The sequence below is a fragment of the Stegodyphus dumicola genome, chromosome 2 (genome assembly GCF_044657685.1).
Source record: "Stegodyphus dumicola isolate Sdum_Otavi_A_Nest chromosome 2, ASM4465768v1".
Taxonomy (NCBI): Eukaryota; Metazoa; Arthropoda; class Arachnida; order Araneae; family Eresidae; genus Stegodyphus; species Stegodyphus dumicola.
In genome coordinates, this window is record NC_140769.1 from 221304282 (window position 1) to 221332150 (window position 27869).

The window sequence follows — 27869 nt, forward strand, 5'->3', positions numbered from 1 at the left end:
ATGCGAATTAGCTCTGAAATGTTATTATTATTATTATTATTATTATTATTATTATTATTATTGGTTATTTCACTATTCGTTTCAAATCTGCTTTGCTTGTATATGTCTATAGTCTTTAAGGTTATTCAATATTGCCATGGTACTACAAGATGGACGAAATAATATTTTTCTAACGTGTGAAGTGAATGTCATAAAACTTTAATATCTTTTTAGTAAAGCTGTTTGCCGAAAATCTGTTAACTGTTTCCCTATCACACTGACGTAAATTTACCCTAAATCTTAACAATATTTTGGCATTAAAATTATTGATAAACCTGTGTACTGCAGTTATGGACGTAATCTATGCCCATGTCAGGATAATACTATAAAAGCGTTTTCTGTATGAAAAGAAAATTTCATAAAGATTGCTTCTTGTATTGTGTCATAAACATGATGAAATTATGATAGGAATTTAAATATCGTAAATTTTCATGTTCTCGAATTTTAAGTAATGAAGGGAGAAGAAGCGTTCTCGAACTTTAGGTTCCCAATATGAAGATTAGTTTGCGTTTCATAATGACAATGCTTCCTGTCACAAATCTCAAAATAAAAGTGATGCTGAATGAGAACGTAATATGATTTTCCCGTAATGGCCCACATCAGTTAAATCTAATTATAAGCAATAAATGTAGAATATTAACAATTGGAATAGAGCAAGAAGCCTTTGGCCAAAGAGCTACATTACAGTAGTTTTATTTTTAAATGTCAATGTAAAATTACGACAAATGAATGACAAATGTAAATGCTTCAAATGTTAAAACTGATTCTGGATACATTGTCTGCTTGACATATGCCAAGCAAACATAAATCTAATTACCTAGTATTTCTGTCTTAAAAGCCTAATATTTTTGTTACAGCATTATTTTCATGAACACATCTTTGTCATTATAAAAATCTTTAACGGTATCTTATTAACATTTTGAAATCTTACTGTAGGCTACCAATAAGTAAATATTTTACATCGTTCATTGTGATTTTCTTTAAAGATATCTCTGATGCTAAAATATTTACTGATGTTACTGAAATATTAATACTATATCACCTACGATTAAATACTCTTTCAGGACGAACGTAGAGGAGTTCTGTCCAGTAGCTGCAAAATCACACAGGTGAGTGTCTTAATTATTTCGTGTCATAACTTATTTAATGTCTTAATTTTGACCATTTTCACATCATCTGAAAATAAATCTTAAATTCACTTGCAAAAAATTATCTCATTTTCATATTCCTATAAAAGAAAATATATGTGATAAAGTAATAGAATACTAATTAATTCGAAACTCCTAACATAAACAAGGATGAAACATGGAAAATCTTTATGAATTTGAATTTAAAAACTTTCAGCCTCAGTCAGGTTTCCACATGTTATACACTGCCCTCCAAAAGTCAAGGAACAACATATTTTTTAAAGCTTACCATTATAAAAACGTCAGCAACATTTAAATTCACAGTTTATATGCATGATGGTAACGAAGTTTAAGAAAAATTTTTAAAAACAAAAGCTACCACTTTTATTTTATAGAAAGAAATACTTATATAGGAGTTGGAGGAAAAAGGCAAAATTTGTAAGTTTTGTTCACGAGTGTTAATCTTCAATTGTTACTAGCAATTTCGTTGACAAAATCCAGGAGAGTCTATCAATTGTATAGGAGAAGTCGTTTGCCGGATTCGTTGAGGTGGCGGGCGATAGGTTGAATGGAAATAGAGATGTCACAACCTGATGCTGCTAGACGTTTAAATGTCTCTCATATTGTGGTCCACCGACTGTGGAATAAGTCTGAATCCGAAGATTCCGTGTCTAGAAGACATGTTCTAGGCAGACCTTAGAGTTACAACACCCGCGGGAGATGGTTATTTAGCTCTTTCTGCCCGAAGGAGGAGTAACATTACTGTGCCTCAGCTCATGGCAGATAATTTAGTGGCAACAAGAACCAAACGCCTGCACAATACAGGTCTGTATGCAAGACGACAAGCTGTTTGTGTTCCCTTGGCCCGAGGACGCAGAAGTGCCCGTTTATGTTGGGCAAGAGAATACGTCTCCTGGACGAGTCAACAATGGGCGTCTGTTCTCTTCACAGACGAGCCCAGGTTCATATTGGAGAGTGACTCAGGTTGTCAGCAGATCTGGAGGGACCCAGATACGACCAGTCCCACATTGTGGAAAGACACAGTTACAGAGGTGGTGGAATAAGGCTTTGGACTGGGATCTCTCTCGGTGGTCACACTGATCTGCATGTGTTCCATGGAGGAACTTCTGCCCATATGCCGCTGCTATTGGTTCTGGATTTCTTCTGATTTACCATAATGCGCGATCTCACTGAGTTCGGGTTGCTGAAGAATATTTTGAAGATTACGGTATAGAGCGGATGGAATGGCCAGCTCAATCCCAAGACCTGAATCCGATAGAGCATCTGTGGGGCCAGTTCGGGAGACAGGTTGTTGCTTTAAGTTTTCCTCCAAGAAGCTTGAACAAGGATTACTCTGTGTATTGTCTTTGCTTACCATTTCAGTGACCGACAACTTAATTGACAGCAAGGAACGTCGCTGCCGCCAATGTATTGCAGCTATGACTGGACACTTTCCTTATTAAAACCCATTTTTTTGTAATGTTACTACCCAATTTTTCCTCAAAAAACTGTGATATACTGTTTCTCCAAAACTGGATTTCTCTGCCAAGAGTGTAATTTACTGTTGTAATTCATGCTAGTGTTGAACTTTAGAAACATTCTATGTCGCATTCGTTAAAGAGTTAACATGTCCTGTAAATTTCTTGTTTCTATGTTGCTTCGCTCTAAAATTAAACAGAAAAAAACATGCTGTTCCTTAACTTTTGGAGGGCAATGTATTTATTGCAGATGAAATTATAGTTAAATGACCAACAGTATCCGATAGATTTTCAAGTAGCTAGACATTTGGGAAGTATGTGATGGGAAATCACATAAATACTGCAAAAGATGGCAGATGATGTTAGCCGCACGTGGTTGGGCTTTATTATACTTCATTTTAGAAAACGGCATTTAGACTTCTTGAAACCATGGTAGGGCAGCAATTTGTAGCTTCTCAAGAATATGATTTCAGTGTGTAATCATTTTGTTTATGAGTTATTGACAATAAATGACGGTTGATTTGACAATAAATGTCTGATGATATAAATGTGAACCACGTGGCACTGATTTGGGTCGATACCATATAAATTACATTCATATCATAGCATTAATACCACAATCCTATTTTAGGACGAATTTGAATATTTATTATATTAATTCCATGTCGAATTAACAATTCTATCACAAAGAATGGCGAGGATAATATTTACTAAACCGTGGTAAACGTATACTTATTTGAACTAAAACCTTTTTTCCTCTCCCCAAGGAGGTCTTTTGTGTGCCAAGTTTTTTTTCTCATTTAAAACGTTTTTTCATAATGTTTTATTTGTTTTCTTTGGGCAATGTATATAAATATCTGTACCTCAGCTCACATCCCTGCAGGAAGCTGAAATTAGCTACAATTTGGAATTCGAAATTATTTTGAATGGGGATATTAACAATGGGATTATAAAAGGACTTGCCAAAAGTTTGCTATAGCTAATAAAACGTATCGTATAAATAAAAACTGCAGAAGTTATACAGAGTTCAGATGAGCAACATGAGATTTTGTAAAATAACATTGCCTGTTTGTTGAGAAAGATGCCACGTCAAGATACACACATCCTATCAAATGGAAATAATCTTGCTGACGATGGATTTTCTCAGCGATTGAGAATCTGTTCCCTATTCACTACCATAATCTATTTAGTTCAGTTAGCTCAATTCCTAAGCAAAGCTCAAGTTTTTAGCTCAAGTCCTAAGCAAAGCTCAACTTAATATACATCTTTAACGTCACTGAGACATGTCCACGTCAAACAAGGTAATCTGAATGACGTAATCTTCACGTCTAGAAAACTCATGTTTCAAAATAAACTAATAACTATATGAGCGTATTCGCGCCCGAACAAGGACTCTAGAACTCCCGAATACGCATCGAGTATACATCTAGCACGAAGGCATGCGAAAAGAAGGGAGAAAACACTTTATACACTTAAATGTATATTACACTAAGCTAATATCAGTTGGAAACATAGTAGTAAGAGTAGCAATTTATGCGAAGGACACAGCTTAGATTTTCATCTTAATATGAATTCAGGTTATCTTTGCAACATTATACATCATAATTACAATTATTTCTCACAGAAGTTTATATTATTTACAAAAGAAGACTGAAAATAGGATACACAACGCTCATCTATATAAAACAATTATTCAAAAACATTACCTCGTTTTCTGCGTCTCAAAACCACGCTATTTATAGAAAGCGAAAATCTGTTTTTCTAAGTATATTAATAGCTTCTAAATAATCGTGGCCGAAACGTGTTGCGATTCACCATGTATTATTGCTTCCAAACTTTCCTAGTTTTATCTGTGCTTAATGTTTGTCATCGAATGATGCTATTTTTTCCTTTGGGTATCATTTTCCTTATCCTTTTTTCAGTCGATAAAAACAGAACTGCTTTCTGAGTGAAATATGTTAAAAGCTTTCAGTGTAATTTCTTCAGCACTAAAGTCAATTTATTGTCATTTCTACACCTTTTCAGCTATTTATATGCTTAATTTGTAAAGAAATTAGGCTTTAAAATATTACTTCTAGCTGTGTATATATTTCTGTCATCCTTTAAATAGCATTTTCATTTTTATTTTATTTTCAGAAATGGAACGATGTGCATCTCCGGTGGAATGCGTCAGATTTTGGGGGGGTTAACACTGTTCGCATACCCGCTTCACAGATTTGGAGGCCCGATGTGCTCTTGCGCAACAAGTAGGTACGATCCTCTCTTCCCAACTCGTAACTCCTCACGTCTTCGCAACTTCTTTACTTACAACAGCTCGAAAATAGTAGTCGCTCAGACGTTGCATCACTGCGTCACTAACTAAGCATTTTTAGTTAGCTATAATTCTTAAAATTACGATAATCCGTTCTGCTTAGAACTAATCATAAAATACAAACTCAAGCTATGAAAATACAATTTTTTATAAGAAGTAGTTTGTAAAGAATATTGAAATTCAGTCTATAGTTTACTATTTCATCTCAATTAAGATGGTTTCGATTGATCATGATAGACAAAATAATATGCAGAGATTTTCATTGAGACCTGCGTATGCTCGTCTCATTATAGAAATAAAAAAGGCTACTTCTGACATTTCATTTTGATCTGCTGAGTGGACAGGCTGTTAGAGATTCATATATATGAGAAGATTTTTACTACCACATATATATAAAATTAGATCCTGAAAGAGAACAGGTATCAAAACTACATATATATATATATATAATTTTAATAATTGCATACATATATATATATATATATATATAATTTTTAATTTTAATAAGTGCCCCCTTTCATGATCTAATTTTGATTTGATTATTTTCTTTGGATCATATTTATAATAAAGTGAAAATAATTAAATAAAAATTAGATCATTAAAGGGTGTAATTTTCTAAAAGGAAATACTAATATCAAAATTTAAAAAAATAAATTAATAAAATTAATAAAATGTAATAAAATTGATATAAAAAGTATAAAATTGTTGAAAATTCCTTGGACTTTTTCGAGGAACAGCCGAACAGTTTTCAACCGAAATACGTCTCTGATTTCTATCTGAATGATCTTATATTCTTGAAACATTTGAATATAAAAATTATAAGAAAGTGGCAATATGATATAAAAGTGTAACAAAATTTTTAATTTATTTAATTATCATAATATAATCTGTTCCGCCCTAAAATTAATATTTAAAAATGAACATAAAAATATTAAAAGAAGAACATTTCTTTCACTCTTCAGTATACTCTAATTTGTGTGCCACATTAATAACAAACCTATAAATAATTCGAGAGTAGTACATCCTGCTGAAGTAATCAACATAGCAAGAAAGTTCTTCGAATTCCAAGATCAAAATCATCTGGAAGCAATTAACAAATGAAAGCAGAGTAGAAAAGAAATTGAATCTGACGTAAAAGGGAATGATCTCGTAGAATTAAAAGATTTAATATATTAAATTAAGAAAGCTTTATCCTGCATGTATTGTCTTTGCACGAAACGTACCTTTTCTCATTCGTAAAATAACTATTCATGTCCCAACAAGGCACTTCTCTATCACCAATTAAGAGTCCATAAAACAGATAGAGCTACAATGTACACGTACAGGCAAGCTCTCGTATGGTGCCATAAACTTCCTGGAATAAATATTACATGAGAACGGATGCTTACTGAAGCTATATTCTCAAATAAACTGCAGTTTTAGCAGCAACCAAGAGTCCGCGTAAACGGTCTGAGGATTTGATCGATCGTGGGCCGAGCAGTAACTAAACTTGTTTCTCTCGATTTGCTGGGGTTAATATACAATAAATTGATAGACATGCTGGCAACGATTGCTGGACTATCAATCACGTTCCATCATTACTCGACTGCCTTGTTTCATTCGGCGAAAATGATGGACTGCAGCGAAGTAACAGCGCTGTTAATAATGTGCGGGATTTGTAATATCTTGCTCAGTGTGTTTGTGAGGGATCGTGAACTGTATGAGATATTTTGTTATCATATATCTTTCCCAGTGGATTAAAAGGAAGCCTAAATAAAACAACTCTCTTTCTAATGGGCATATGATGTAGAAATTACGCAGTAATTTTATATGTCAGGCTATCATCCACGCTCATGCATGTTTAACTGAAGAAATAAACTATCTAACACAGAAATGCTATAGTCTAACGCATGCATTTTCGACACACTACATTTATTTCACCATTTTTTACATTTTACAATATTACAGCATTTATACTGTACAGTATTATGGAAAGGATCACCGTTGATACTTTACAGCATTTCTAAATGTGGTTCGGGCTCAGACTTGATGCCTAACGAGTTCTTCGCTAACTCAGATTTCGATGATGTCAGTGTCTTTTCTATGGTTGTCAGTTGTGCGAAATTCTGTAATATAATTAGAGTTACGATCAGCTTTATATTCTTTGGTACTTGTTTATACAAAAAATGAATCAATGACGAATAAATAAATTTACCTATCTAAGTACTCCTTTTGTACGCAGACATCGAATTAAAGGAAATTTTTGTGGAAATGGAATAAATAAACATGTCCTTATGATAAGTACATGATTCGCTTAAATCAATACACTACCCAACATTGGAAATGCAACATCAAGAAGGCGTAGCCCGAAAATTATGCAAATTTCAGGGTAGACGCACGTCACCGAGTTATGCTAATGACATGAAATGCGTAGCTCTCCAGCTCACGTTGAAGAAGATATAAGGAAAGGAACATGCAGAATGTTCAATATTCGTGCCATTATTTCTGCTAGGGAAATCATCGTAGAAAATTTTTTCTTGTCTCAGAGGACATGTGTAATAACAGAGAATGCCAGTCCGTCGTCAACGGAGGCAGTTCCAACAGACATACGATTTTACAAGGGGCGTAGGGGCAGGGTGTTCGGATTGAAAAGGGCAGATTGGTCCTTCCGGCAAATCTCAGCTGACACACAACTGGACGCAGTGCATCGTCTGTGGCAACGATGGTTGGAACAAGGAAATGTGACAAGTTCGAGGAGTGCCGCTGCAGCCAGAGAGACGTCAGCACGCGAGGATCGGCGCATTTGCCGACAAACGACCGCAAGCCACTTCTCCCTCCATTTTGCGGCTAGTTCAAGACAACATGGATATTCTCATATCGACCAGAACCATTTGCCGTCGATTGGTGGCTAGTGGCCTGCACATTGATGCCCGTTAAGAAGACTGTCCTTGGCCCTATATCATAGATGCCAGCGTCTGCAATGGTGCCAGGCTCGAGCGAAGTGGACGACGGAATGGAAAAGGGTCGTGTTCTCAGATGAGTCAAGCTTCTGTTTTTCAAATGATAGTAGCCGCGTAGAACTTGTAGAGACAGGTTCAAAACGGTAGCAACTGTGGAATACCGCACCTCGCGGCAAAGTGGCATCGTGGTTTGGGGCGCAATTGCATAAGATTCAGGTCTCCATTAATTCGTATTCATGGCACTATGACGTCCCAACGATACGTAGATCATGTGCTGGGGCGATGATATTCCCCTACCTTCATGTCAATTCCCCTACCCAATGCCCTACGAGCAGGATAGCGCCCGACCACACAATGCTGACATTAGTCAACGTGCTCTTTAAAGGTGTGCAAATGCTTCCCTGGCCACCGTTCTTTCCTGATATCTCACCAATCGAACACATTTGGGGTGTGATTGGACGCCATTTGCAGACCTTGCCATTGCCGCGGTTAAAAGATGAACTATCGCAAATGGTTGACATGAAATAAAGAGCCATTCCTCAGGACACCATCCGTAGTATCACTGTATCTAGACGTATTACGTCGTGTATCGCCATCCAAGGTAGTCCTACAATATACATGTAATTATAGGTTGTAGAGTCATTAGCATTTTTTTGGAAACTGGAAAGAAGAAACAATAGCAACCGCCTTCCCCGGGAATCGAACCACGGACCACTGAAATACCGGCCCAGCGTGCAGAACCACTACATCACGAAGGACGCTAGGAAAATGGGAGAAATACCTTATATACTCCCTTTTTTAAAGGGCGACTAGGGTTTTAGGGGATCTAGTCGCCAAATCCTGGGTGCAGAGAATCATCATCCACAACCCTTTTAGTTTACTAATTCAGAAGTCAAACAACAAAAATCAGTGTTATATTTACAAAATTTTCACAGGACTAGTTTCGATGGTTTTACCGAACCACCATCTTCAGCTGCAAAACCGCAAATGAACCAATTAGGAAATAATGATTAGATAAGATAAGAAAGCCTGGACAAGAATAAGCAAGTGGCGTCATCTGTTGGTGAAACCAGAACTAAAACATAATTTCTTTAAAGGCCGAAGGCAAATTTGGATTGGAATTAGGATCGTTAACTAGAACAGAAAGATTTTTATGAATGTGAAATGCCTCTAGAAAATCCAGTTCTCCAATGGAAGATGTTTCTTGAATAATTTTGGCAGCAGAAAAACTGAAAGTGTGGTTTTCGGACCAACAATGTTGAGCAACAGAAGACTTCAGTGTTTCCCTTTTTCTAACATATGCCTCATGTTCCTTGACGCGAAATTTAAAGGCTCTCTTACTTTGGCCAATGTAAATTAAACCACACTGGCAAGGAATCCTATAAATACCCCAGGAATTCATATCCTGAATGGGGTCTTTGAGTATGGAACTCGGAATTTTATTGATGGGAGAATAAACAACCCGAAACTTAAATTTCTGCAAAATATGTGCAACTTTATAGCTAATTGATGGAAAGAAGGGAATGACAACAGAATTTTTATAATCTCCTAAAACAAGAGTATGCCTTTTAGTGTGTTGCGATGAGAATTTTTAAAAATTTCAGTTTGCTTGTAATATTTATTTTGTTTTCCAAAATAAATATTACAAGCAAACTGAGGGATTAGCCATGGGAAGCCCCCTCAGTCCCATCCTGGCTGATATCTACATGCATTATTATGAATCAAAATTGTTTGAAACTTTAAACTTCCCGGCATGGTTCCTCTACGTAGACGAGACGATACTTTTACTCTGTTTGAAGGTAATAAAGCTGATTTAAATAAATTTCTTTCAACAATGAATTCAATTGATCCTGCTATTCAGTTCACTTTTGAACTTTAGACTTGCAATTCTCTTCCGTTTCTCGACATTCTGGTCACACGTAACACATCCAACTTCAGTACTACGGTTTACCGTAAACCTTCATCGGTTTGCCTTCCACCACACTTTAAATCATGTCATCCGACTAAACAAAAGTTAGCTTCATTTTATTCCTATGTTTTCCGTGCTTTTCAAGTTTGCTCCTCCAAACTAGCCCTTGATGAAGAACTAAATTATTTAAAAGCAATAGCTATTGACAGAGGCTTTCCACCCAACATTATTAATCAAGCAGTTAAAAAATTCTCATCTCAACACACTAAAAGGCATACTCTTGTTTTAGGAGATTATAAAAATTCTGTTGTCATTCCCTTCTTTCCATCAATTAGCTATAAATTTGCACATATTTTGCAGAAATTTAACTTTCGGGTTGTTTATTCTCCCATCAATAAAATTCCGAGTTCCATACTCAAGGACCCCATTCCGGATATGAATTCCTGGGGTATTTATAGGATTCCTTGCCAGTGTGGTTTAATTTACATTGGCCAAAGTAAGAGAGCCTTAAAATTTCCCGTCAAGGAACATGAGGCATATGTTAGAAAAAAGGAAACACAGAAGTCTTCTGTTGCTCAACATTGTTGGTCCGAAAACCACACTTTCAGTTTTTCTGCTGCCAAAATTATTCAAGAAACATCTTCCATTGAAGAACTGAATTTTCTAGAGGCATTTCACATTCATAAAAATCTTTCTGTTCTAGTTAACGATCCTAATTCCAATCTAAATTTGTCTTCGGCCTTTAAAGAAATTATGTTTTAGTTCTGGTTTCACCAACAGATGGCGCCACTTGCTTATTCTTTTCCAGGCTTTCTTATCTTATCTAATCATTATTTCCTAATTGTTTCATTTGCGGTTTTGCAGCTGAAGATGGTGGTTCGGTAAAACCATCGAAACTAGTCCTGTGAAAATTTTGTAAATATAACGCTGATTTTTGTTGTTTGACTTCTGAATTAGTATTTATTCGGCGTGTTATCGTGTCTTAGTCCTTTTAGTTTAGTTTAGTGACAGAGTGTATATATAGCCTTGCCCTCTACATCTCGAATTAGCTGCAGCTGCTTCTCTCAGCGACAATTCTTGAGAAAGAATCTCATCTACGGAAAGCAACTTTTCTTTACAAATTACGAACTGATTATAGGTATAAAGCTGCTTGAAGGTGTCATTTTTATTTGCTAGTTTATAAAAGCGGGATTTTTATTTCAACAACAACTGCCAACAACACATTTCGGCCATCTGTACGACCACTGTCGACACCAGGGATTCGTACGGTATCACCAATCTGAGCAGGAGAAAACTTTTTTTGAGGTTCATAACATTTTCGTTGCTTGCAGTAAAAGATTCTCTTTCGCGACCGATCTTTTTATAGAAAAATATCTGGCCACCGCTCAGATTTTCATAAAGTATTAACAGTTTCTTTGAGCTCTTCTTCGTTTTCAAAAGTATTAACAATTTCTTAAGAGTTGTTCTTCGGTTTCAATATTTGCGATTTGTTCGCCAGGCAAAACAGACGATGTTATGCCCCTTCTTGGTTTAATGCCAAACATAGTTTCATAAGAAGTAATCAATCCCGGTGAGGAGAGATGTGTTTGAAAAATAAAAACAGGATTCTTCTCGTTTACTCGCAATTAATGCATTTAACCTTTCAAGAAAAAGTTCACGATTTACTGGAGTATCCATTGAACATAAATTAGTGTATCGGGTAAAAAAAAATTAAGAAAACGTTGTGCGTACCATCAAACCTAGCATAAGACTGACAAACAGTGTTCCAGATTATAACAAATACATGCTACATAACTTCAGTCGCAGCATTGCAAAGGATTTGGCGACAGACAGTCACCCCTCTGTTGAACTCGACGTCTCTTTTCGACCTCCACCACAATATATCTGTGATTGTCAATATACACCGGTGATGGTCCGAATGTACAAGAATATAACCAAATATTCGGTCTTTCACCAACGTATTTGGTATGTGTTGACATTCACCGGTGAATGTCGACATTCTCCAATTTCGGTCTTTTACAGTAACATGTACATAACACATGAGCTAATTTTGAGATAAATTACTCTTTTCGCAAAATACTATGGGAAACCGATATCATTTCGCGTCTACATTCAGTTTCCGTTGCTGGTTTAATTCATCGTGCTATTTACTGTTATATGAAAACTAAAAGAACCCTGCCTTTTTTTCTCTCCCACCACACCGTCACGCATGTAGGATTGCGATGTTTGTTAAATATATTAATTTTTAAAATTTTGCTCTTTGCAACATATTTGACATATATGAGATTTTCTGATAATTGAGTATTAAAAGAGTCTAACCTGAATTCATATGAGGAAACAAAATTTTGAAATTTATCAGAAATTATTAGTTTAGTGTGGGAAATACAATAAACTGAAAATGCTGAATTTTTCTTTGCATCTAACTAAGGGTAAATTCCATTTTTGATGCATAGCAATACATTGTATTCAGGTCATTGCGGAATTTGTATATTCCCAGTGCTTAGAGAAATGTGTGAAATTTTTCCAGTTTTCATAGATTTCATTCTGAAATTCATAGACTTATAAGGTATTTCTCCCGCTTTCCGAGCGTGCCTTCGTAGTGTAGTGGTTCTGCACACTGGGCCGGTATTTGAAAGGTTCGTGGTTCGATTCTCGGCGAAGGCCGTTGCTCCTTTTCCATCTCTCCGGCTTTTCCAACTAACCTAATGTCTCTACAGTGGCACCCGAAATAAAATGGTGTTGGATGAGGATTCTCCACACCCAGGATTTGGCGATTGAGTCCCCTAAAAACCCCAGTCGCCCTTTAAAAAGGGGGAGTATGTAAGGTATTTCTCCCCCTTTTCTATCGTGCCTTCGTGGTGTAATGGTTCTGCATGCTGGGCCGGTATTCCAGAGGTCTGTGGTTCGATTCCCGGCGAAGGCGGTTGCTCTCAAAATTTTATTTCTTAATAAAATTGAATTTCGAAAAAAACCTAGTAATCAAAGAAACATTTTCGAATGAAATTTCGAAATAGGGATCGCTGGAAAAGAATTTAAATGTATTTCCTTAGTTTCGAAAAAACAATTTTATGAACCTGTTCTAATGGGTATTACTTGTATTTATTCAAATGCTTGCAAAAAGTGACTTCCCCTCTCTTTTTATAAAATATTTTCATTTTATTTAAACATGCAGTTTTTTCGCTTTTACCTTTCTATCCGGGAATAAAAGAACAAGAGAGGAAAGAATGAGAACTGCTTCCGATTTCCTTTCAACAAAAGGAAATGCTCTGCCGAAGAATGGAGAAAGAGAAAAAGAACATTGCCGTTTCCATTTTCTAATTACTTAATTAGCATTCTTATTTCTCTGGTAGAATTTTTTAATGCTTTACTGCAAGTAAATTACATTAACAGATTCGGCTTCTTTACCGTCGAATCTCAGATCAAATGAGTGTTCTTTTCAAAATAATCAGTCGTTAACGCTAAAATTACTGTGAAGCCAAATAATGCCGTAGACTTTTAAATTTGAGCAGCAGTAAAGTTTTAAAACTAGAAAATGAAGAAACAAATACTAAATACCCCTCTTCCAAATTAAGCATAGAACATTTTAAAGCTGGGAAATTTGAAAAATAATAAAAATAATAATTTTATAACTGGTGTCGAAAATATAAGAAATGTTTTTATATTTTTAAATGCGTATTACGAAAAGTAAAATAAACTACCTAATTTATTGAAAACTACAATGTTAAAAATAGTCGTTTCGAATTCAAGTTTCATTTGAAATTTGCTTGTTAAAACTTTAAATTAAAAGCGAGTCTTAAAATTCGATGTAATACGTAATATAAATTGATGTCTAGATTCAAACTGACAAAAACAAAATTGGAAAACCAACAAAAAGTATCTTAATGTAAGTTATTATTAAAATACTTATTTTATGTCTAATTAATGTAAAATAATGAATAAAATTGAACTTTTGTAAAAATACTTATTTTATGTCTAGTTAGTGTAAAATAATGAACAAAGTTATTTATTAATGATCATATATGATATTCACAAAAGTATGAATGCCCAAAATGTGCCAAAGTGAAAGTACGACAGATTCAGAACTGCCCGTTAAGGAATATTATCATCTTACACTTTTATGTAGACTTTACAATGAGCTTGTGCACTGTTTTTAGAAGTATAAAGATGATTAGGTGTCAGCCATTTTTCTTATCATGGACCTATAGCTTTTAGATGCGGGAATGCAGATGCATATTCCAAACTCTAAACTTCCTCACTTGCAAAGTATTTATCTCCCAAAGTAATTAAAACGTGCTCATTCAATAAATTTCGTCTGGGGACTGAAAGCCTAATGATAAGCTTTTCTTTGGGTTCTGAAATTGCAACGACGGACGTTATGTTAGTCTGAAAATCTTTTGGAAATGCCTTGAGCGACTTATAAGTGATGACATCGAATAACGCATAAGCCCTTTCGTTAAGATAAAGCAAATTATATGCATTAAATGGGACGCGAGTTTACGCTGTGATGCATTAAGGAATTAATCCTAAAATTATTCTTGTGTTGTAGTTAGTACACCTAGCTAGCAGTTGGCAAAATGATAACTCGATTCATAGAGACGGCATAATTAATTTTTATGGTTTCTCATTGTGAAAGAACTTAATACTCTCAGCACTGGCGCCCAGTCTGAAACCTGGTAGGTGATAACCAGTTGATACTGAGATCTAGGCGAATTAAAGGTAAGGAGAAGGATGTGAGGAATTAGGACATTTTCTTTTGCAGTTGTTAGCAAAGCCAGCTAGCGGCATGAGATCCGTGGCTTGAGCAGAGCATTTATGAAGTTTTCTGCTCTGAAATAATTTGTACAATATCAAATGGTTTGATTTAAAAAGAATTGATTAGTTTTCTTACAGAAAGCAACTCTTCGTGTGTATATCGATACCTCGAGCTGTTTTAGCGAGGTTAATTAAGACAGTAGATTAATTTATTTATGTACCACACTGATTCCAATGGTTCTCGATTAATGACGCTTAATAATATATCATAATTTTGCAAGCCTGTGATTTAAAAATTTTATTTATAATTTTCATTATGAGTGCTAATCTTAAATTCTCGTTACTTATCCATTTGAAACCTGCATTTGGTCTGTTTCATAGAATGTCACAATGTGGTATTAATTTTGACAAATTCGCAAAAAGGTCTTGCGTTTTAGTCAATCTGTTCGTGATCTTACTATTTTACTATGGACAATATTGATTCATAACAAACAGCACGACGAAAAGGGTAAAGATTTCTTAAAAAGTGTATTTAATTTCAAAACTTTCGTAACATATTTCGTGGAGTTTTGCGGCACGCCGATCTCGAAATACTGGCATAATAAAGGATAAAAGAATTATTTTTTATTCTAAAGACTGTAATACAAGTTTGCATTTGTTTCATTTTTAAATTCGTAAAATAGGAAAGCAAATCAGCGTTTTATTAATCTAAAAATAAGTATTATTATTACCTATCCTAATTATAGGTAACTGAGAATGTTCTTTTTCTTTTTTCCGTACAGCGCCGACCCTTCAACACCAGCCACTTCCGGAGAAGCGAACGCCGTTCTACGCTCTTCCGGCGACGTATCGTGGACTTCTCAGTCTTTGCTAAAAAGCGCATGCTCACTCGACCTCCAGTTCTTTCCTTTTGACATTCATGTTTGTTACCTCAACTTTACTTCATGGTCTTACGACTCTGAGCAGGTAAGACGGAGCATCAGATTATTGCTCATTTCTTTACATTTTGCGTTTTTGTATACAATAGTTTGCCATCAAGGTGACGCTAACAAATTCATCAAATGTTGGAGTATTTGTCGTCCTTTTTAAACCTTTCGTCACCCTCTTAATATCAAGTAATGTGTTACTCTTTCAGATTTAGTTAGCTTCATTTGCTATTTGACTAAAGTGATCATGCTGTTAGCATGTGCTACATACTCAAATAGCAATGGAAACTACCTAAACCTAAAAACGTAACGCACTAATATCAAGTAGTGCATTACTTTTCAAATTTAGTTAGCGTCCTTTGCTATTTTCATGCTGTTAGCATCTGCTACATTTTCATACTTTGAAAACTTTTATTTAAAACTTTAGGAACTCCTTCGTTACAGCTCACTATGACTTCCATAGTTTCTGGCATTGATTCTCTAAAGTTAGTACGTCAAAACGATTAGTAGAAACTATAAATTATCGGATTTATAAATTTAATTATTTAATTAGCTATGCTTTAATAAGCGATCGTTGCCTTGCGATGATCAGGCCTTTACTAAATTGAATTTAATATATTCTCTCGTGTTTTACTTAAGTGAGCCTAATTATAATTGATCAAAAGCCACCAAATTATGTTTGTTACCATCAGAAGGATAGATTTATATTTTTTAAAATGGCTTTTAGCATTAATATAATTATGAAAATACTAATATTACTAACTTATTCAAATATCAATGATCACATCTTTGTATATTTTAACAACATCTTTTTTAAAATGTTTCATACGCCATTTTATGTGAAGAAGGAAATTGTCCGAATCTGTTAACTTTGAAATTATATGACTACGTTGAATCAGCAAAATAATCCTCGTATAGTATAAAAGTTTGGACAAAGGCCGATGATATATATATATATGTCATAATCTCGTAAAGCAGTCGCGATGGCTGAGTGGCACGGCGAGAAGAAGGAATTGATACCAAACTAGTTTTAACCAATTAACATCTCTATTTGCAGATTTTCAGGCACACTAGAATAATTCCTTGTAGACAGTATACTCTTTAATCATAGCAATTGCGATAATTTCTTATATGCACAGGTAAAATGATGCGACGTTGTTTCAAGCAGGGAAGCATGAGCGGCGTAGAGTTGTTTGTATGGCAGAAGTCAGGGGAAAAAAGGAGCGTAGTGCTTGTGACTCAGTATTTATACTTCGTAAGTGCATAAAGTATTCTAAGTTATTATTAGTCAACATTAGTCATAGTTACCTTTTTCAACCAGTGTTTTGTAATTTGGAATGATCTCGAATTTGGGAGAACAGATGAATTTAAAGGGAGATTTAGAATGTTAATTTTGAGGTCGCCAATTATGTTTTAAAGCAGCCATCGTATTTTATTATATCTTACATAAATATATCAGTTGCAGAGTTAGTTTATTTTTCCTAACCAGTTATTTTATGATTTAAATCTTTACTATTATTTCTACTTTGCGTTTCCTCACCAGAATATTAATGAAGTCTGATAGTATTTAAATGGAGATTCGGGGATTGTAAGACAGAGCGTGTTTCTGCCTCTTGAAACTTTGTTTTGATGATTTTTAAATTTTTTAAAGATTTTTTGTTTTTAATGGTGAACTCTTTTTCGGTTAGACAGTGGCACGTAATCTGAGATTTTATTCTGGAATTCTACCCCTTTCTGATTCCGCATTCCTAATCGAAACGTTTCTCTTTCTAAGCGTTAAGCCACAATGTCAAACTGAATTGAGTGTAGCATATTATAATATACTAAATCTTCAGGTATTCGCACTATAAATGGGATTTATAGAAAATCCAACTTACTCAGGTGTCTTTTTTTTATCTCAGATCATATGCTAATTTACTGTAATTTATATGAAAGAATTTTATTTATATTCCTTTATCTCATTTTATTTCAATAAAGAAAAGGTATTTTTATTGATATGAAACAAAATACAATATACAAATAGTTTTGGCAACATTAAACAAAGAAATTATTATTACTATTTCGGAAGGTCTATCGTTTTGATAATTACGTTTCACGCATAAAGGGGTGAGTTCATGTGGCGAATTTTTTTATGTCTGATAGCCTTGATTCTAGCTCTAACTCTCCATAAATGTAAACTCTTTCTTAACACCGTCATGTCAATTTAATCGAACTCCTTTCAGATCGTGTTGCAGGGTCTGTTCAGTTTTCTTGAATGCCGTTTTCCAAAGCCTCATTTTAACAAACCTGAACAACAAAGATCCATATAAAGAAGCGTTAGGTGATTTTACATATATTTCTTTAAATGGGATACATTTTATTCCTGTTTCTGATACGTTTCTTGCCAAATAAGCGACAATTGGCTTAAACGCGTAATTGAAGCTTTGTCCATACGAGGCTCAAATTTATTTTTATCCTTTCCCTATAAGACTGCAATATTTTCTTCAAACATTGGTTCTAAGATATTCCTCTTATAGTACTGTGAATTAATTTTAACCTAACTTGAGAGATTTTTGAATTCCTACTACTAGCTCACGCTCTCCTATATACCTTGTTCAAATTTTCAATCATTAATAAAATGCTCTTTATTCATCCACTCAAGATCAAATACATTTTTTTTAACTTGTAGTGGATGACACTTGATGTTAATAGAATTTTTTCACATGTTAAAAGTTTTTAATCTAAAAATTATTTTTGTATTTTTAAAATTTTTTTATTATTATTTTTAAAATTTTTCTTTGTTAACCTAAGTAAGAATTGACTTTAAATTTTGTTATTTAATTAATTATTAATTAATTATTTTTCAATCCTTAACAAATACTTATTGTTTATCCACTCAAGTTCAAATACATTTTTCTTGGATGACACTTGATGCTAATACATTTTTTTTGCATATTAAAATTTTATAATTTAAAACATTTTTTTTGTATTTTTAAAATTTTTTTGTACTTTTAAATTTTTTTGCGAAATTTTTGTATGTTGACGAAGCCACTTCGCATGGTCATTTTCGTCAGTTTGTAGAGACAGTAGGTATTTTTTGGAAGCAGGCAAGATAAAAAATTTGCAGCGCCTTCGCCGGGAATCGAACCGCGGACCTCTCCATTACGCGCTGAGCGTGCAGACCACTACACCACGAAGGTTCACTAAGAAGGCGGGAGAAACACCTTACATACTCCACCTTTTAAAGGGCAGCTGGGGTTTTTTTAGGGAAAACAACCGCGAAATCCTGGTTGAGGAGAATTATGATCCAACACCTTTTAGTTCGGGCGCCACTACAGAGACATTAGGTATTTTTTGGAAGCAGGCAAGATGAAAAATGAGCAATAGCCTTCGCCGAGAATCGAATCACGGACCCCTGGAATACCGGCCAAGTGTGCAGACCACTATACCACGAAGACTTTCTAAGAAGGCGGGAGAAATACCTTATAAGTTCTGCAGCAGAAAATTGGTCTCTTTTTATTACAGTTACTTACATATACCCATACTTCATTGCATGTTACCACAAATTTTCATTTTTCAGCAGCTAGGTGTTTATCATACAATTTTCTACAATTTCTTTTCGCAGTATGCTTTGCAAATGCAGATGAACATTAAGTTTGAACACCTTATTTTAATTTCAGATCTCTACGAATGCTTTTCTTATCATTATTTCTTTCATAAGACATTCCTATTTCAAATGTAATGGATCTTTCAGTCGGTAGTCTTTCTTTCAGGATCAGAGACTTCACTATCTTGATATGTGTTCGAATAGTGTTAGGAATTGGTTTAGCGACCACTTTTTTCACTTTTACTTTCAAATAGAAGCTTTTTTTCTTCCAAATTTAATATATTAAATATACTTTCCTTTGAAATACAATAGTCTTGACTGTTAAACTGCTATACAATTTGTTGATACAAATGCTTTTTCTCAGAAATTGCATTTACGTAACCTTTTAAGACCTCTTGCTTTTAAAAGTCATTTCCAAAATAAATCTCTTATTCTGCATTCCAATCAAAACAAAAAAGTAGCAGACAATTATATTGAAAATGCTAAATTATCGAAAAATACTAATGAGAAAATTGCTTCCATAAAGTGCTTCTGTTATTATCCTAACACACAAACTCAGTGTTATTTTAGCTAAAATAAAAGATTTCTTAAGGTAAAACTAAGAAAAAACTAAGTATATAATTTTTTCAAGATAATTTATTTTCTTATTTATGTATTACAAAACACAAAAACAATTTCCATTCACCGTAACTTAAGATACAATTTTTTCCCTGCCTTAAAATAACAAAGTAAAAACGCATTTACTAAACAATGAAATAAAGAATGAAAACTATTAGTCTTATATACAGTTTATTATAAATACATGTTAGTTTACTGAAAAATACAACCCAATGACAGGTCAAGCGCATCCATTTAAATCATTGAGCCTTTAAAAACGTTCCGTTCATTAACATTTTATGTTAATGAACATTTTATGTTATGTCATTTAAATCAAACAAATAAATAAATAAATGAAATAAATTAAAAACCCGTCAATAAATTAATAACAAACTTAATCTTACTAGTCTTAGAACAGAAAGGACAAGTGAACTGGATGATTTAGTTCCGAATATGTGTAACTAATTGGCTACTACATGTGTTCTTTTCCTAACTGGAAAAAATGTGCTCCCGAAATTGATGGAAAAGGCGGAAGTCCTTTTACGCCGTCGTTAATCATTTGAAGTTATTTTTTACTAAAACCGGCACAGTTGGAGATTTCTTCTCTTGCTACTAGATGGCACTGCGTGTCTAAACAAGCGATGTAGACACTTAACCCGCAAAATGGCTCCGTTTGTGAGCGGAGAGAACTTCTAGTCAGCTTATTCAAATTCTAACTTTACTGAAGATGTGTTTTCTCTGCATCGATCCACCGATGTGAGGGAAGTTGTCAGTAAAGGGCTGTTAAATGAAAAGCAAGTTCAGTCATTTCCTCAATGGGGATTAAATCATCGTTTATTGTTGGATGTTATATTCAAACTATTTTCAAATAGTTGTGACCTAATTAATTTATACTGCGATTATAATTTCTAATATTAATTCAAATTCCAAAGAGATACTAATATTTAAAATTTTATTAATTATTAGCCTAAAGAGCGTTAGCTCAGAAGAGCTATTAGTCTCGAAACGACGTTTTGCGTTGAATCACTCTGAAAGTCTGAATCACTTTTCAGAATTTTCCCACCAAATATTACCGCCTTGTTTTATATTTAAAGAATGAAGAATCTGCATGAATGTATGTATGCTTTCCGCATTGTGAAAAAACGACGGTACCTAGACCCATCAAATTTTGAATTACGTAATCCTCCACCCGAACATGGGCACCTCAAAGCCCGAATTTTGGATTTCTAATTTTGTTTTTTTCCTATTTCATGTTTTGTAAAACTTTAACGAATTTTTCATTAACAATCTCAACGATTTCAAAGTGAGCAATGATAACACTGTACGAGGAAAAAAAAAAAAAAACTTTTACTTCCAGCGCGCGAGATTGCCTATCAGAAATTCTAAAGATATGCTGTTTCTAAACATTTCGTGGTATTGCGGTTGAATTGAACTTTACGTGGAGTGAGGAGTGAGGAGAACATGGTATTTAATAAATAAAGGTAGCACACAAAGCGATAAAAAAGGCCCTTTGGACGTGTAAAATCTGGATTCAGGTTTTTTTTCAAGATTTTTATCATTATTTATAGCATGTCGTTTCTATTAATTAAAGCATTACTGTTTCTGTAATAAAACATTCTATTTTTAATTGAAGAAATAAAGAATTAATTGTGTTTTTACTTCTTTGTGCGAAGTAAAAAGGAAGTATTGTAATAACGAAAAATTCGAGTATCATATTTCAACGAATTTCACCGCTATCGAATGCAATTTAACGATGTTTTTGCGTGGCATCTGTACATAAGGATAGAATAAAAGACTCGTTTTCACCAAACGAATTATAAAATTAATTTTAAATGGATTCAGAAGAGATATTTTTCGTGGCATCTGCACGTACGTACGTATGTACGTATATATGTATGTCGCATAACTTAAAACTGAGTAGCCTCAGAACGTTGAAATTTTGCATATAGAACTGCTACAACATGTTTGTATGCACTCCGTATTTTGGTTGCAATCGGCCGCACCAAAAGTATATAAATATATGTATATATATATTCACTCTGTTACACGGCTCAGTGAGCTCCGTTTCTTTATTCTTATATGTTTGTAAATATTGCCTTAATTTCTTGAGCTATGTTTACCTGTTAATACGAAAAGACCACGCAGATTAATAAACATTAAAGTGAACAGATTTTTTCCCCTTTTTAATACCCTTAAGGTGGTATCACTATTTAATTATGTGAATTTTATGTCCCCACAAAAAAGACAAATTATTTGCATTTATCACCCTAAAAATATTTATACTAAGCCTTCTGAAATAAACAATCCAATATTTAACATACACAGCTATATCTTAAATAACTGAGCATCGTTTTTTTCTAAATAAGAGTGAAATTCTCTAAGTGGCGCGTGTCTAATGACAAAATACAGAGAATGTTCACACATTTTTGTAACAATTTTGCAAAGATTTATATATAAACAAACCTTAGAATTTTATTTTCTAATATGTTCAGTGTGATAACTCTTTTGTTGCACTATCATATTACATCTTGATTTTCAGGATAAAAGTCTTTTCCTTAAAACATCAAGGTTGATTTTATTCCACTCCTCCTTCACAATCTTCTAGTGTCTATCCAAAGTTTCGGGATGCCTCTTATAAAGAGCTTGTTTTAAAAGTCCAAATGCTCAGTACTCCATAGGAGACACGTCCGGGGACTTGGGTGGGATGCATTTAAAGGGGATAGCTTCATATCCGGCTTCATTTTTCATTTTTGCAAAACATAAAGCTATACATTTAGAGGTATGGCTTGGAGCCTTATCCTAATGAAATTTAACATAGTGAAGATTGTTTGAATAATGAGATGGACCATCTTCTTTAAAAATAAGTGTTAAAACATATTTCTGATAGTAATCCGAATTAATTTTGACATTTTCTTCTAATTTCCTTACTTTAAATTTCCTGTTATAAGCGAATCCAGTAATAACCATAAAAGCTTTAGAAAAACTTTCCTTGTTTTCTCTGAACCAATACATTAAGCTTTTTCTCCTCTTTTTCGGTAGCAAATCGATCTTTTTCTATTTCAGTCAGAAAAGTATATTCAAGCCTCATCAATTGCAATTCTCTATTTCCTTTTTTCCCCTGCCAAATAATTTTCATACAGCAATCTGCACATAGTCTTACGCTGAGTAACATGTTTCGGTGATGAACGTCATGTTCTTTCTTTGTTCTGATTTTATAATCTGATTTTATAATTCTGTTTACAATTCCTACAGAGATATTTAAAGATTTTGCAATATCTCTTTGGGAAGCTGGATTTTCCTTTAAAACATCAGATGCGACTTTAAATTTAGTAACAGCTGTACGCACCTTTCTTGGGTATGCATTTTTTGCCTTTTTCCTAGTCAGATGTAAACTTTGACGTTTCTTTCGTTTCATATTAATTATGTCACTTATTTTACGTGTATATAGCTTTCGATCCATTGTTTATATTTCAGCGATATTTTAAAGCAAAGGATATTAATGCTGCAGATGATAATTAAACGTTATTCCAATTTGATGCAATTCAGGTTTATATTTTACAATTAATATTTAAATTCACGGATAAAAATTAAAATCGTTACAAAAATGTATGAACACCCTCTGTAGGTATTGTAGTGGGAAATGTTTATAGCCTTTGATGCTGCCATTTTATAGAACTAAATATATTATTCTATATTTGCATCTTGAATTTCTGGAAATTCATTCTCTAACTAGTAACCCTGAGGTGAATGCTTGGCTTAGAACAGTTTTAAGTGATTGACTCCAATCTGAATAGAAAAATCAGATTGCATATTTTCATTTTAATGGTTTTTTATAATATTAATTTGATTACATTTTTTAATGTTTTAAGATTTATACTAGTAAACTCTTTTTTAAAAGTGTTAGCAACTGAAGTTTGAATATTGAGTTTTTTATTTGTTAGTTTTTTTTTTCTAATGAAACTGTCTTTAATAAAAGAACACAAAGCATGCTGGTATACTTTAAATTAATAGGCTTCCTTTGGAGTTCTTTTAATTTTTCAGAACTGAATTCTGCAAAATTAAAAGAACTTCAAGGGAAGTCTATTAATTTAAAATATACCAGCATGCTTTCCTGTTCAGCCTGAATAGTCAATATGTGGTAAATGGCTAGAGTTTTAGTAAAGAATTTGATTCACTGCTGCGATCTTGAATTTACTTTGTACTTTCGCTTAAACTCATAACCTCATAGTTAGAAACTGAGATGGAGCAACTATCCTCAAAATGAAGAAATTTAAGTACTTCAAGGCCAGATACGCAAGAAGGACCAAAGACGCGAGACCAAGTTGCTCCGAAGGAACAATAAGCTTTGACGATACCGTACTCAACAGATACCCCTTTAAGCAACCGGTTTGATACTCTGAAATATTTTTGCCATTGAAACTCAAAGAAAAGTTTATTATTTCGACTTCCAACCAGAGGTTATAGTGGTTATTGTCGCTGATTGCCATATCAACGTTAGTTTGAACTCCTGAGAAAGCATGCATGTTTGTAAGTCTATAGTGCATGTGTGACAAAGGGGTACACTCAAAATACACGGCTAGCCGAAATCCTTTCAAGAGCTTGGCGACACGGAAAGAAGGGTGGGACACTCTCGAATCATCCTCCGGGGTGCTCTTCCTCGAAATTCTATCCAGTTAACAAGACTCAACGGTACGTAATATTATTAAATGATGATTCCGGCCTTGCTTCAAACTGTACCTGTTATTCTGACTCCATATGCGACATTAAACCTGAATCTCAGACAGCGCTAAGCACAGGTCAGTTGAAAAATATCCGAGAAATATCCTAACCACAGTAAAATAGCTTACAGTTATGCCACACACGTAGAAGAGAAGGGGATTACTGTAAAGAGTGTACTCATTATCGGAATAATTAATCTTCTTCTGTAATAAACAAGCGGGGAAAACAGAAAAGGTAGGTGCTGAACCGACAATGACAAAATAAGTTAAAATTTACGGTCTACATTGACCTGAATGTGAAAAGAGTCCTTGTGTGACATTTGAAGAAGTCTGTAAAGTCTGCTGTCAGCTTCAGCTGTTATGGAAGACTGGTTGGTAAATCTCGATAAGAATGCTTCAACAGACATCTTAGGCCGATGCTCAGCTCAATCACCGAAATACTTCGCGATCTTTAGACTCTGTAGCGTGCGTAAATTTCTTCAGTCATCCATCTGAATTGTCTTTTGTTCCTGGGTACCTGCCAGAGAGTTCAACGGCGATTCCGCTCCACAAGATGTTCTCTGTGATTCTTTTTAGCACTCGTTACAATGATTTGGAACTTTCTTGCAGTCATCCAGTTTTGTGCTTAATCATTCTAGAGAAATTTACCAGAACAAAGCATTTTAATGCCATTTAAACGCCGTGTGTGATCAACAGTCACGATGATACGAAAGGAGATAACATTTTTGGCCTGTTGTTTTGTTATTTTCAGAATGATTACAAATGATTTAGTATCATTTGTTATTATTAAGAAACCTTATCATTCAAACTTATGTAATTAAAATTTTTAAGTTGGTTTTCTCAGTTCAGTCACAAAAAATTAGCTTCACTCATTAAAAAGTTAAATTTTGCTTGATTGATATGATAAGTCCTGAGTTGCGACTAATTGCACCGAATAAACTGCTTTAGAGTACTCTTGTGGGAAGAGAGTGGGGAAATCTTTCTTGCTCTTGTATATTTCCTGTTACGCATTTGCCAACATATGTAACCATTATTATAAAATATTTGATACTAAAGGTAATCTAACAGCAAGCATTTCGTGTGCATTTCAAAAATCACTTTCAAGTTCTGAAATTCTAATGCATATGTATAAAGTATAATACTTTAATATTTACATTAAATGCATACATTTATAATCAATAATTCTAAGAATGTGAATAAATAATGGAAAATTAATGTTTTGAAACTGTCCACTTGTGTTTTAGTTTTACAAAATATTTTAACTAAGGTATACTTGAACATTACTGCGTAGGGCAAGTACTGTAATACTGTTTAATTTAATGCTTAAATTCGAAAGAAATAAAGCCGTAACAGACTGCATATTAATAAAAAAATCAAACTTTTTTCTACCAGGTACGTAACATACAGAAATTAAAAAAATATATTTACTTTTTATAAATTAAAATGTATATTATAAATTAAAAGCATTTTAAGTGTATCAGTTAGATATATCGTTTAAAAGTAAAATAACGCTTTAATTTATCACATAAAACGTGTACTGCTTTTAAATTCTTCATGTGTTAAGCACTTACAGACTAACTTAAGCTGATTTAATCTTGGCCGAAGTCATTCTTCGAGATTCGATTATGCATGATGGCCTTCAGAAAATTCGAAGACTATATGTTTTGTGCAGTAATAAGCGTACGATTGCGTAGCGTAAAGCAATATAACGGCCTTAAATTTTTGAAAATCTTTCATGTTGCTGTAATAGAAAAAAAATTGATTTCTGAAGTCACATTTACAAAACTTGGCAAGAATAAGAAGAGATTTCATAATAGTAGCTAAACTTGTTCAGAAAATTAAGCGAATAAGTACGTACGCGTTTGTTAAAGTTAATGACTTAGTTAACGATTGTGTTTTAAACTGTATTAAGAAACATTACCAAAAATATTAATATAGTTTTCAAATAGAAATAAAAAAGTTAGGAAACACCGAACAGTTTACTGATATCTGGGTAGGTTTAATACTTATCAAATGTGTTCAAAGGTTGTTGACTTCAGGATACATATCTTTTAGAAGAATATTTTAAAAAGAAATTACTCGTGTTTCGTTATATAAACTCATATTAACATTACATACGAGGAAATTGGAAAAACACAGTAAAGTCATATCATTCAGTTATTAAGATGCTTATAAACTAATAATTCATCCTGCGTTTAATTTAGTTGCTCATCTATTGATGATCTTTTCATATAATGGAACTTGGCGTTATCTAAGTAATATACTCTTTTGAGTTCTAATTTTCAAGTAACTGGAGCTTGCTGCTGTTCTTTTCTTCCTTGCCTTAAATTAGTGAAAACCTGCAAACCAAATTGCAACTTGAGTTTAAACTATAGTTTTTTATTTCTCCCTAATCAGTGGTAAACTGCAAATCTCACTATAAATTGTAAATCAAATAGCGGCAACTTCCTGGAAGGTCACTTCTAAAAGTAGCTGTTTACAGGGAACAGTGTGATTTGGGTGAAAGTTACAAAGCAATCAATAGACTGTAATCCTAACAGACTCACAAGCATTTAGCTAGAATCTTAATCATAATTAACCAGTAATTACTTTGTAAGCAAGTCAAACTTTGTGAAGTTTACCATGTGGCGAATAACACAAATACCGCAAGAATGAGCAAAAGACTGGGTTTACACAACCATTAAAATTTTTGGCTAATAGCCTAAGCTTAATTTATATTTTCTAGCATAACTGAGGTGAAAGTGAGAGAATCAAAGAAAAGAAATTACTTAAACTAATTAGTTAATATATAAAACTTTAGAGCTATTCTGGTTTATATTTTTCTCTAAAGGGTCAGCATAGCTCTAAAGATGGAGTTGTTATAGTCAAAACAATAGTAACAGCATGATAATTTTGATGATATAGACATTTTCAGCCACGTTTCCTTAAATAATGGCTGTTACGATTCGTTATATTACACTATCATGCATTTATCATCCCTGTCGTTTGTGTTGTTAACTGCTTCCATTATTCGAAAAGTGACCTTTCATAGCAAGAGTAATAAGACAATGTAAAATTTTAATTTCCCCAAAAAAGGCCTTAAATTTGCTTTGTTTTTAAATATCTCAGCTGTCTAAATTAAATTGCTTTTAGCCGACATTTACATTAGATCTTTAAATTATATTCCTGGTTACCTCACGAACAATAAAGTATCAGAATTTTGCCAATCAAAACAAATATTTATTTATTTATTTAAATTTATTTCTGATATAATCAGTCGGCAACTACTTAACAAACTAAGAGCTTTAAAAACAAAACGGAACTTCTTAATAATTTAATTCTTTATTTTACATCTAATGACGCATCCAACTGATATCAATTAAAATATACGAAAACTCTATCTTCTAGAATAATAGCTTATTTATGATGTTTTTACGTTCAACAAAAATAATCTCATGATTAACCAGTGTTAAAACTGGAAGTCAGTTAAAAGAAAAATGAAACGGTT

The 27869-nt window shown here is 33.6% G+C and overlaps 1 protein-coding gene across 1 annotated transcript in view; it reads left to right on the plus strand.

The window, feature by feature from the left end:
• LOC118183246 (neuronal acetylcholine receptor subunit alpha-10-like) overlaps window positions 1-27869 on the plus strand; it is a 213289-nt gene that overhangs the window by 161221 nt on the left and 24199 nt on the right. The window contains exons 4-6 of the mRNA XM_085811797.1: window positions 1104-1148; window positions 4781-4890; window positions 15338-15521. Of these exons, the coding sequence (XP_085667923.1) occupies window positions 1104-1148; window positions 4781-4890; window positions 15338-15521 (339 nt within the window). The remainder of the gene's footprint in view (window positions 1-1103; window positions 1149-4780; window positions 4891-15337; window positions 15522-27869) is intronic.